The following is a 13,009-nucleotide window of genomic DNA, read 5'->3' as shown; positions in this document are numbered from 1 at the left end:
CTTGTAAGCAGCTAAAATTATGTTTGCCAGGAAAGGCTAAAAAGATGAGTGAGTCACTTTTAAGTCACACAAAGTATAAGTAAACAAAAGAGGGAATAAAACGGGGATAATTTTAAGGAAGATGTCTTGCACAAGACATCCACACACATCTATTCATGTCTTTTTACCTGAGCTCGGTCTGGAATCGCTATCCAGGTTGACCGCACCACCAGGGTCCGGTGTGGGCGGTGACAGCAGGTCAGAAGGGGCGTCCCAGGACAAAGAGGACCAGCGGGAGTTACTCCTCCCGCCTAGTGAAGAATGTACCGTCCCGTCGCCAGAGTTACTGCAGGAGTTGTCTGGGTTACTCTTATTTGACAAGCCTATTGTGTCCGAGGGGGAAGGAGCCTGGAATTCAAAATAGTGCAAGACAGGTGTGGAATGAGTGCTCATGCAGGGTTACGCACTTCCCGATTGCCCGGCTTAAGCAAAAAATAAAAACACTCTCCAGCTTGCAGTTGTACTTTTCTTTTTTCCAAATATGCCAAGTGCAATGAGCACTAAATGAAAATATGTGTCTCGTCTGCCTTCAACATCTGGAAGCCAAATAATTGTAAAAGAGCCGGGTAAATTGTCTTTTCTAACAAGTGATGTTACATCTAGTGGCACTAACTTGGTCAAACTATAATCAAGTTTATATTTGCCCCGGCTAAGCAAAAATTTAGGTGCACTTGACCAAAGGAACACACTTCATTTAGTACATATGCACAATTTAAAAAATATATTATTAGGGGCGGGGCATTGTTAGATTTACGGACTCCAACCCTCTCTAATTTACCTAGATTTGAAACAGAAACTGAATCAGGCTGGTTTACACCCACCTCGCATGAAGTGAATTTAAAGTGAGACTAAAATCGGTGAAAGATGTATGACATCATTTACAAGACATTTGCCTTACTGTATGACATCACTCCATCCTTGAACACGCATTCAACAAACGAGGCTTGATTCCCACAACAAGACTGACAATCACTCAAGTCAGCAAAGTGCTTCCATTTCCTAGATTAGCGAGGGCATAGAGTAACCCCCGACAACCATCTCCCTTTATTTATCCTCCAAATCCCCCTGCCCGCAAGCACTGCAGCAAGACTCTGCATGAGACAAGAGAAAGCCTGTGAGCGCCACATATCAAGGAAACAATACAGGTAGTGAGTGACTCACTGCTAGGATGACAGAAAACTGGGGGGGTGGGTGCACAGAGGGGGGATTGAGGAGATAACGCGGGAGAAGACAGATGACGTAACAAAGAACAGGCAGCAGAGTGGCAGAAGGGGGTGAAGAGGAGGAAAAAAGGGGGTGGTGTGAGTAAGAGTTTCAGATTCAGCTGCCCATCTCCACCTGTCACCCTGGTGATGAGGAAAAAAGGTAAAAAAGAAACTGAAGAGTGACTCATCCACTGATTGAATGGGGGATGGGGGTGCAGTTGCTGGGCCCATGGAAAAGGGCATTTTGATGTCCCCCACTACCACCCTCACTCTCCTTTAACTCTCCTTGACAAATAATCCCCCCTCACCCTATCGCCCCCATAATATCCTCTCAGCCTGCTGCCCCTGACGCGGCACAGATCTAACTCTCGCTTCTCCCACGCACGAGCGGCAGTGTTTAACTCAACCTGCACTTTCCACTCTAATTCTGGTTCAAGAATCCATACCTACGTCTTGGTCTGCCTCGTTGCACATAATTGCATATAATGTTACACACAGGCACAGTGCATGATCAAATCATAGGAGTGTAGGTGGAGGGGGTGTTGTTGTGAGCGATGTAATCTGATATACTTCCATTTGAGCAGCAGTGCGCCTCTGGAACAATGAGGTACAATGCATAAATCAGAGGACTGGATGTAACCAAACAATGTAGGATGTGTTTTGTTGAGCGCTATTTATTGTTCGTGCAATTTTAATTTTGAATGTTAAACATACACCCACTCTGAGCTTCGGCAAAACATTCAGTCAGGTAGACTTGCTATGCGTGGTTCATCTCCTGAGGCAACAAGCAGAGACGATGCTTGTCTCAATCCACAAGTCAGTCTAATGGCTCCATGTAAGGCGATGCTTCCTAAAACTAGACCTAATCTTCAAGTCTGGCTCTAACCACATACACGTCCATCTCGTTCCCTGACCTGGTCCTTGAATTGACTGGGCCGTGACGTAAAAGATATGGCAAAATGGTGCAAACTGACAACTTCTATTTAGAAATTGAAGCGTTTATTTTTTGTCAAATGTATTTCCTTAAACAGTTGTGCTTTTGTTTAAAAGAATTTGTGTTTGATTCCATATAAGGAGCTTATAATAGACCAGAATTTTGCATGGATGAGAGAAAGATTCATTTCAAATGGAATCTTTCTTTCCGGCTGCATTTGACCCTGTGTGGCCTTTTAATCCACGCTTGCAAAATGTGGATTTGCACACTTTTAGGCATTAGTGAGGGGAAGAAGGCAAATCGCATTTTAAGCGACATGGTGGAAAATGAACAAAAACTGGTACTGACACTGTGTGTCATGACTTTAAATCATTTGTTTTGAAAGTTCTCGTGGGTTATTCCAGAATCAGAGGTCATTTTATCTCCAACCTAAATCAAAATTAAATAATCTTCATACAATATACAGAAACATTTAGTTTCTGAGTAAATTTACCAGTCTTGAGATAAAATCTTAAAAATATATATATACACAGCGGGGAGAACAAGTATTTGATACACTGCCAATGGGTTTTCCCATTGACAGTGTAACAAATATTTGTTCTCCTCACTGTATATACGCAAAAATAATGCTTTAATATACCATGTTATTTAGGTGTAGGTATTTGGTGCTATTTAGGGATATCCCAATCGCATATTTTTGCGTCTGGTTCTGAGTCACCCGATTTTGAGAATCTGCAGACATTGGAATTTTTTTTTTTTTTCTCATCTGACCAAAGCACGCACACACAAAAATACACACGGTCCCAGGCTTCAACTGGGACCGTGTGTATTTTTGTGTGAGACCAAGATTGAGCTTTTTGGCAACAAACACTCGAAGTGGGTCTGGCGTGCCACGAAAGATGCGCATGCAGAAAAGCACCTCATACCCACTGTGAAGTATGGGGGTGGGTCACTGATGCTGTGGGGCTGTTTCGCTTCCAAAGGCCCTGGGAACCTTGTTAGGGTGCATGGCATCATGAATGCTTCAAAATACCAGGACATTTTAAATCAAAATCTGTTGCCTTCTGCCCGAAAGCTGAAGATGGGTCGTCACTGGGTCTTTCAGCAAGACAATGACACTAAACATATGGCCAAATCTACACAGAAATGGTTCACCGGACACAAAATCAAGCTCCTCCCATGGCAATCTCAGTTCCCAGACCTTGTTTTGTTGGCAAAATGGGGTTGTACAAAGTATTAACACCAGGGATGCTAATAATAGTGACACACATTATTTGATGTCATATATTTTTTTCTTTATGTGGGATTTTTTTCTCCACTGAATGAATGCACTTGTATTGAAGGTTGGATTTTTCTTTTTTTCCATTAAGGTCCCATATTATTTGAAAAAAAATATATATATAAATTAGAAGCTAAAAACACATCTTTTTCAGGGGTGCCAATAATTATGGAGGGCACTGTATGTAGCAGAGAATCTGGAAAGTTCAGGTTTATTTTTCAAGAATTTTGATGCCCAGATAAAATGTCCTCCAATTTTTGGAATCGCCCATTTCTGGAATGACAAAGTGATGTTTTGGGGCTGTCGTTGGGCAACACGGACTTTCAACTCCCTCCACAGATTTTCTATGGGGTTGAGATCTAAAGACTGGCTAGGCCACTCCAGGACCTTGAAATGTTTCTTACGAAGCCACTCATTTGTTGCCCTGGCTGTGTGTTTGTGATCATTGTCATGCTGAAAGACCCAGCCACGTCTCATCTTCAATGAACTTGCTGATGGAAGGAGATGTTCACTCAAAATCTCTTGATACATGGCCCCATTCATTCTTTCCTTTACACAGATAAGTCATCCTGGTCCCTTTGCAGAAAAACAGCCCCAAAGTATGATGTTTTCTCCTCCATGCTTCACAGTGGGTATGGTGTTCTTCAAATGCAATTCAGTATTCTTTCTCCTCCAAACACGAGAACCTGTGTTTCTACCAAATTCTATTTTGGTTTCATCTGACCATAACATATTCTCCCAGTCCTCTTCTGGATCATCCAAATGCTCTATAGCGAACCGCAGACGGGCCTGGATGTGTACTTTCTTCAGCAGGGGGACACGTCTGGCAGTGCAGGATTTGAGTCCCTGGCGGCGCATTGTGTTACTGATAGTAGCCTTTGTTACTGTGGTCCCCCCGTGTGGTTCTGGGATTTTTGCTCACCGTTCTTATCATTTTGATGCCACAGCGGTGAGATCTTACGTGGAGCCCCAGATCGGGGGAGATTATCAGTGATCTTGTATGTCTTCCATTTTCTAATAATTGCTCCCACAGTTCATTTATTTACACCAAGCGTTTTACCTATTGCAGATTCAGTATTCCCAGCCTGGTGCAGGTCTACAATTTTGTCTCTGGTGTCCTTTGACAGCTCTTTGGTCTTGGCCATAGTGGAGTTCGCAGTGTGACTGACTGAGTTGTAGACAGGTGTCTTTTATACCGATAATGAGTTAAAACGGGTGCCATTAATACAGGTAATGAGTGGAGCCTCGTTAGAAAAAGTTAGACCTCTTTGACAGCCAGAAATCTTGCTTGTTTGTAGGTGACCAAATACTTATTTTCCACTCTAATTTGGAAATAAATTCTTTAAAAATCAAACGTTGATTTTCTGTTTTTTTTTTTTTTTTTTTTCACATTCTGTCTCACATGGTTGAGGTTTACCCATGTTGACAATTACAGGCCTCTCTAATATTTTCAAGTGGGAGAACTTGCACAAGTAGTGGTTGACTAAATACTTATTTGCCCCACTGTATATGTGGCCTGTGATAGGCCGTTAACCAGTCCAGGGTGTACAAAACTTCTTGCCCACGGTCGTCCTCCAGTTCACTCTAATGAGAATAATAGCAACAGAAGAAGGATGGATGGATAGTTTGCTTCATTGTGGAACCAGACTGCAAATAATGACCAGAGCTGGTGTCAGAAAAGATGCATTTCAAACCAAGACTACGAGTTTGAAGAATATAATTTATGTATGACATACGGCAATGTAGAGCCTCAATAATAAGGCAATGCACTGCCTTATTTTTATTGGAAAGGCCAAATTGTTGCTACTTGTATTGCAGGCAGAATTTAATGATGTAGCAAGTGCGTATTTTGAAAAACAACTCGTTATATAATTCCAAAGCTTTGAGTCATGCATTCAAAGAGGGGTAGAATGTGTTCGAGCAAGAACCCATGTATTAAGTGATCATTAAACTGTATGTTGTTCCATCTACACGCGCCTACATGTCGGACCACATTGCTGCAGAGGCAGGGCAGGGCACCGACCTGCCGGCTCACACTGACAGCTACCTTCTGAGGTGAGAATGAGTAATGCAGCCTTGTCCGCTCTGCGGGACATTGCAGCACCAAATGGTTGGACGACAACCGAGTAGAAATTAGAGGGTGGGCGGTGTGGAAGGCAGCACTTCCAACATAATGCCCTTGCTCAAGTGTCTCTCATTTCTGGGTATTCATAGATTTTATACATGTCATTTGCACTCCTGATTTAATGAACATTTGTGCTTGAAATATGTAGGACTTTATTATAACTCTACTTCTTTCAACTTTAGATAAACTGTACTTGATTCATCACTATGAGGAAATTTAGTACTGAACCATATTCATCACCATGTTTAAGTGGTTAATGGCAAAGCAAAGTTTATATTTTTGCATTGAAAAATCCAAATGTCAACTCTGAAGGCCACATAAACCTTTCATTGCACCCGTCAGTCAAATGCAAACAGTAACTAAAGAAATTTTGTGGATTATTTGAAGGGATTATTCCCTAAAAGCCTCCTTACTAACAAAGTGGAGGAATTATTAGAACAGCTAGCTCACAGTTCGGTGGCAAAAGGTTGGAATCCCAGCTCCAGCCTTCCAGTGTGGAGTATCTCACTGAAGCAAATGTAGTTCATGGTCACAAATAATGCACAATATCGCTATCACCGTAGGCCACAGCTTCAGGCAGGAGCATTGTGTCATTCTGGATTATATGTCAACTCATATTATCTACACTATAACATAATACGATGGGTGTGCTGGCCACAACCTTAGGTACACCTGTATATGCAAATTTGGCTTCTACAAATATACAAATTGTCACAAGTAGGTTTATAGCTTGTCGTGGTATCAATTGCTACATTGCCTCAAATTGATGTTTCTAATATTCTGCCCCTGTCATGTTAAAAAGATTAACTCATTGACTACCATTGACAGCTAGTGTATAGATTTCGAATCTATTTGGGATGGGATGGCTGGCATTGAATGATTGTTTCAGTGCCATTTACGGGGCTGGCAGCGATCACCTCCCAGTCAAAACGGATCACCATCACCATTAGTGGCAACCAATAAGTTTTTTTTTCCATCCCTTCAGGTAAATTTAATTGGCAAAACAACAAAATTCACGCACACAATACCTTTAAATTTGATCTAAATAAGAAAAAACATGCAAGGTTGTGTGTTAATGTACGGTAGGTATGGTTTTGTAATATTTGTACAGTTACTGCAGTTGTAATATTTAGATGGGTCTTTGCAAGGCAAAGACCCAGATTGTAAAATTCCTTTTTTATTTTTTTTTATTTTATTTTTTTTGAATGGCGTTTGTTCAGCGCGCCGAACAGCCCAAACCATTTGACCGAACGTCACGGTTCAAATATCGAAATGACCGGCATTTTCGCGCGATGAAGGAAATTTTTTCAAATGACCCCCCAAAATTCTCTGTTCACCTGTAAACATGGGTTCATTTAAAAACAAAAAAAAATTACTGAAATGTCCTACAATTTTTTTTTTTACCCAATCGCATTATTTAGACATAAAAAATTCCAGGACGGTAAGGGGCATAAAAGTTACAGAATTTGCCAAAAACTTACGGTTCCCCCAAAATTTACTAAAAACTGTCCCATTCATTTCCAATGGCGGGAAAAAATACTGCAAGTCCTTGTGACTTTGGACTATTTACCATGACAGCCCATTCATTGCGCCTAAGTCGATGCCATTGACGGCCATGTACAGTTGTGGTCAAAAGTTTACATACACTTGTGAAGAACATAATGTCATGGCTCTCTTGAGTTTCCAGTTATTTCGACAACTCTGATTTTTCTCCGATAGAGTGATTGGAACAGATACTTCTTTGCCACAAAAAACATTCATGAAGTTTGGTTCTTTTATGACTTTATTATGGGTTAACAGAAAAAATGATCAAATCTGCTGGGTCAAAAATATACATACATGGATCCGAAAAAGCAAATCATTGACTTGAACAAGTCAAGAAAGTCACTTTGAGCCATTTCAAAGCAGCTGCAGATCCCAAGAGCAACAGTGCAAACAATTGTTTGTAAGTATAAAGTGCATGGCACTGTTTTGTCACTGCCACGATCAGGAAGAAAACGCAAACTATCACCTGCTGCTGAGAGAAAATTGGTCAGGAGGGTGAAGATTCAACCGAGAATCACCAAAAAGCAGATCTGCCAAGAATTAGAAGCTGCTGGAACACAGGTGTCAGTGTCCACAGTCAAGCGTGTTTTGCATCTCCATGGACTGAGAGGCTGCCGTGCAAGAAGGAAGCCCTTGCTCCAAAAGCGGCACCTTAAGGCCCGACTGAAGTTTGCTGCCGATCACATGGACAAAGATAAGACCTTCTGGAGGAAAGTTCTGTGGTCAGACGAAACAAAAATCGAGCTGTTTGGCCATAATGCCCAGCAATATGTTTGGAGGAGAAAAGGTGAGGCCTTTAACCCCAAGTACACCATGCCTACCGTCAAGCACGGTGGTGGTAGTATTATGCTGTGGGGCTGTTTTGCTACCAATGGAACTGGTGCTTTACAGAGAGTAAATGGGATAATGAAGAAGGAGGATTAACTTCAAATTCTTCAAGATAACCTAACGTCATCAGCCCAAAGATTGGGTCTTGGGCGCAGTTGGGTGTTCCAACAGGACAATGACCCCAAACACACATCAAAAGTGGTAATGGAATGGCTAAATCAAGCTAGAATTAGGGCTTTCAAATGGCCTTCCCAAAGTCCTGACTGAAACCCCATTGAGAACTTGTGGACAATGCTGAAGAAACAAGTCCATTTCAGAAAGCCATCAAATTTAACTGAACTGCACCAATTCTATCAAGAGGAGTGGTCAAAGAGTCAACCAGAAGCTTGCCAGAAGCTTGTGGATGGCTACCAAAAGCGCCTAATTGGAGTGAAAATGGCCAAGGGACATGTTATCAAATATTAGCGCTGCTGTATGTATATTTTTGACCCAGCAGATTTGATCACTTTTTTCTGTTCACCCATAATAAAGTCATAAAAGAACCTAACTTCATGAATGTTTTATGTGACAAAGAAGTATCTGTTCCAATCACTCTATCAGAGAAAAATCTGAGTTGTAGAAATAACTGGAAACTCAAGAGAGCCATAACATTATATTCTTCACAAGTGTATGTAAACTTTTGACCACAACTGTATGTCTAAGTTTCCCATTCATTTTGAAAGGCAAAAATCGTGTGTGGTTGTGATTTTTGACCAAAAACCCCATTTGACCAAAAAGCCCATTGACATTCAACTGGCACCCAAGTAAGTTGATGTCATTGACGGCTATGCAACAAGACATGTCCCCAAATCAACAGGAAGTGACCTGATATCAACCGGACATGTCCCTGAAATGTCTCCAAATCAACAGGAAGTGACCTGATAAATCTGTATCTACCACAACAAAGCCCCATCATAATTTCTCCCGAAATTGCAGTTTCTAGTAATGTAATATGAATAAATACAATGATCACACTGGGAGTATGTTATACAACCATGTGATATATTAAAACTGTTCAGACCAATCGGACACTCAGATCTCCATTCTCTGTGTCAAGCAGCTGAACAGGACAGATTAAAAGAAAAAAATGTAATAATATTGTAATGTATGGAATATTGAAAGAAATCATGCACTAAAATGTGATAGTCAACAAATCACATTTTGCAGTCATAGGGTATGAATACAGATAATAGTGTAATAATCGATCAGGATCCATAAATCGATTGGTTGAGTACAATTTAATCAGATCAAAATGCAGAACATCAATCAGCACTGTCATCTTTTAGATATGCCGATTTGTTGTAAAGATTGATTTCATTCAAATGTCTAAAATGTTTTAGTAACAATTGGTTTGTATTTTTATTAGGTGAAATGTACTGTAATATTCGGACTATAAGGTGCACCTGATTATAAGCCGCCGGCCACCAAATTTGACACAAAAATGGCATTTGTTAACGGATAAGACACACCAGACGATAGCCGCAGCTGTTCTCACTGTATTATGGGATATTTACACCAAAAGATATTAACTGGGGTATGAGATATCATTTCACTTTTGAATGGATGTAAAAGACCCGAGCTGGACATAAATGGAGTTGGAGACAAAATTTGTCGGATGACACTCAATGGCATCTGTCATAAGTATTCATTAATGCCCATGACAGTGTCATGTCATAATTATGACGGTCTTATGACAGTCTTATGATGCCGCTGTCAAATAAAGTGTTACATATTAACCCAAATAAATCAACAAATTAGCCGCACCGGACTATAAGCCGCAGGATTCAAAATGAGTGAAAAAAGTAGCGGCTTAGCGTCCGAAAATTACGGTACTGTATTTTTCAGACTTCAAGACGCATCTGATTATAAGGCGCGCTATCAATAAACGAGTTTATTTTCATACATAGAGGCGAAACTTATGATAGGGTGCATTAGTTCATCAACATTCTGCATTTGTTCTTTTAACATTGTTGTCATTAATTAATGAATTTTTTATATATATTTTTTTAATTTATGGGTTTGGTGATGAATGTGTGTTTGGACGGCTTTACTAGAGTTTGACATAATTAAGCAGAACCAGAATTAATATATAAGGCGAGTTAGATTATAAAGCGCACTGACAGTTTGGGGGAAAATTAAAAGATTTTAAGTGGGCTTTAAAAATACAGTACATTTTAGGCCAGCACAATACAGTATATCGTTTGAATATCGCCATCGCCATGTGCGCATGCGCAATAGTCCTATCGCAGGATGTACGATCATTATTATTATATATACAGCAATCTTCATCATTCACAGATCCCCCCACTATCTTAGATTAAATGGTACTATATGAATACAACCATATATCACAGTTTTGCAAGAAGCACCTTAAACCTATAATGCAACGATAAAAAAAATGAAAAAACTAAGAACATTTTTTATGATAAAGAACATGATAAATTGCTTAATGAATATAAAAGAACAAATTAAGAATACAAGGATAAATGAGAAGAACAAGAGGGAAACTCAGGAAAAACAATCTAATACAGGGGTCCCCAACCTTTTTTGCACCACGGACCGGTTTGATTTGCGTCTTTTTTTCACGGACCGGTGTTCTGTCAAATTTTGCACCCATATAAAGTTTTGCTCCCAAAGCTTGTGTGGCGGTGAAAAAAGCCCTCTTTTATATTTAGTTGGACTCTCAATGTTATCCAACGGTGCTAAAAAAAAAACTATTTACATCATTAACATACATGTGCAACACGAAAATGGTGTAAATTAAAGCTTAACGACATGGCGAAGTCAAGTGAGAGAGCTGCGGGCAGTTGTGTGCAGTTAACATGACAGACGTAAGTTAAAATTCCTTTCTTTAAAGAAAGTTTGTGTGTACTTTGGAATCGCTGCATTCGCGGTCATTTTTAACATTATGCGAAAGCCAAATCTTTCAGAACACTGGCAATGTGCGGCAGAAAAATACAGCAAATATACGATAACATGTGGTTTTTAGCCCCGTCGTGTTAAGTGCAGGGAAAATACAACTCACCCGCTGAATCAGTGGGAGGCCTGAGCTTGTTTCGTTGTGATGAGATGGTCCCGAGATGGGAGAGTGAGAGAAGCTAGCTTCACAAAGATACGATGTTGGAAATTGTAGCTCAGTTTTTAGTGCGCTTCTAGCGATGTCAGGATATTACGAAATTACTTTAATCCAGAACCTCGGTAGTTGTTGTCTCAAATGTACGTTTAAGTCCCCGTTATTTGCGATCTCTACAAGCTGATATTCCTGTTGCACAGACATGCTCGAATCACTCGGTTTATTCACATACGGGTCACGAATCCACCCCTTCGCAGTTCGTGGGTCTTTAGTAATTGGGAAGTAGCATAGATTTTGTTTTCTTTGAAGTTGTAGGCTCATCTTCTGGCTAGTCGGGTGCCCTTTTCCCCGTAAAAAATCTGTCCAAAGACGTCTTTTTTTTTTCAGTCATTCTAATGTGGGGGCTAATTATTTCCGGGAACAAATGTGATTGGTGACGACCTACGTCATACGTTATTATCGAGGCCAAGCGCACATAGATATACAAAACAAGATGTACCGCTAACAGTCCAATCAATGTATTTCTATGATGACCTCCTATACTGTAGTTGTATATCTAGAGTGGACAGAGATATTGGTGTGTTAAGCGGCACAGGCCAAAGTCAATCGGCCAGAATGCAATCTTTAATAAATTATTTATTATTTCTGCGCGGCCCGGTACCAAATGCGCCACGGACCGGCACCGGTCCGTGGCCCGGTCGTTGGTGACCCCTGATCTAATACATTCTAATAAAGTCTTCCCAGACAGAGCTATTCAAGTCATCTGGTGAAAATTCTTCTAGTTTTAATATTGCAATATATATCGCAAACCCCCAAAAAGTCGCAGTGCAAGTTTTTATCTAATATAGTTCACACCCAGTACATGTAGAACATTAATTACCGTTTTATTTTATGAAATCCACTGAAGGCCCTTGGTACAAGGAATGGAATTGTGGCAGACTTTGTCAAATATTATAATTGCCAAAAGAATCAACATAATGTTCTATCATGATGACATTGGCGATTTACACCCTAAATGATAATGTAAACTGTGCATAGAGCATATGATAATAAAAGAAAATCGAATCGTTATATTGTTCCTCTGTAGTACTCAATAGTACTGGTTGCCGTGTACATTACTGAGTCAATACTTCACATGACAATCACACTACTATGCTATCAGTATCAGTTTTTTGCTCGTACAGGTGTGCCTAATGAAGTGTCTAATATGCCAAAGTGACCTTTACAGCTGATTGAGCAGCTCAAAATGCGGCCGGGTAATAAAAGCTGCGCCAAATCGGAACTGTACAGACACAACCGGACTTCAACTACATGTAATGGTTTTGTCAAACAACTTTGGGGGCGGTGGGGTCACCGCTATTTCACGCCACTGCATGCGACATGCAGTATTGCATGTCCGTGCTCCGATCTTACTGACAGGCGGACTTTTTAGTACCTGTTGCCCGCGGAGTGTCGCAGGACCCCGCTCGGCCTCCTGGTGTCCGTTCCCGTCATCCGGCGCCGGATCAAGCTGCGCCTCGGCCGCCTTGGCTCGATCCTCCAGAGCGGCGTCCACCATCTCGTGGTGTTCGCAGCGAAGCAATTCCAGCTCCAGAACCCCGGCCAGCGTCGCTTTGAGGCGCTCACCTATGCGGACGCGCTCAGAGCCCGACCATAGCGAGTTGACGCAACCGCGGCGACCGGCGGCCATCGTTGCAGTGCCCGTTGGTCAGCGCTCTGTTAGCGAGCAACGGGCCACCAAAGCTACGGTCCACTCGGCGGACAACGTATCCGGGATTGCGACATAGCGGCGATTTAACGCGGCATTAACAGGCGTTTATCCCAAGTGTGGATCATTTCACCGAGTAAATGAAGCGTGACCGGATGCACGAGTGACCTCCCGTTACCACTTATTTGTGCGGGTAACGAGCGGGAGTCGTCATGGTGCCAAGCAGTCTGCAGT

The 13,009-nt window shown here is 41.3% G+C and overlaps 1 protein-coding gene across 1 annotated transcript in view; it reads right to left on the bottom strand.

Moving 5' to 3' along the window:
* The window catches only part of si:ch211-168f7.5 (uncharacterized), a 22,784-nt gene extending 9,775 nt beyond the window's left edge, over nucleotides 1-13,009 (bottom strand). Inside the window, exons 1-2 of the mRNA XM_057850588.1 lie at nucleotides 12,503-13,009; nucleotides 168-387 (exon numbers count right to left, since the gene is read on the bottom strand). Coding sequence (XP_057706571.1) covers nucleotides 168-387; nucleotides 12,503-12,757 — 475 coding nt within the window. The 5' untranslated portion in view covers nucleotides 12,758-13,009. The remainder of the gene's footprint in view (nucleotides 1-167; nucleotides 388-12,502) is intronic.

This window comes from Corythoichthys intestinalis, chromosome 11 (assembly GCF_030265065.1).
Source record: "Corythoichthys intestinalis isolate RoL2023-P3 chromosome 11, ASM3026506v1, whole genome shotgun sequence".
In the NCBI taxonomy this organism is placed as follows: Eukaryota; Metazoa; Chordata; class Actinopteri; order Syngnathiformes; family Syngnathidae; genus Corythoichthys; species Corythoichthys intestinalis.
This window is presented reverse-complemented; position numbering and strand designations above follow the sequence as displayed.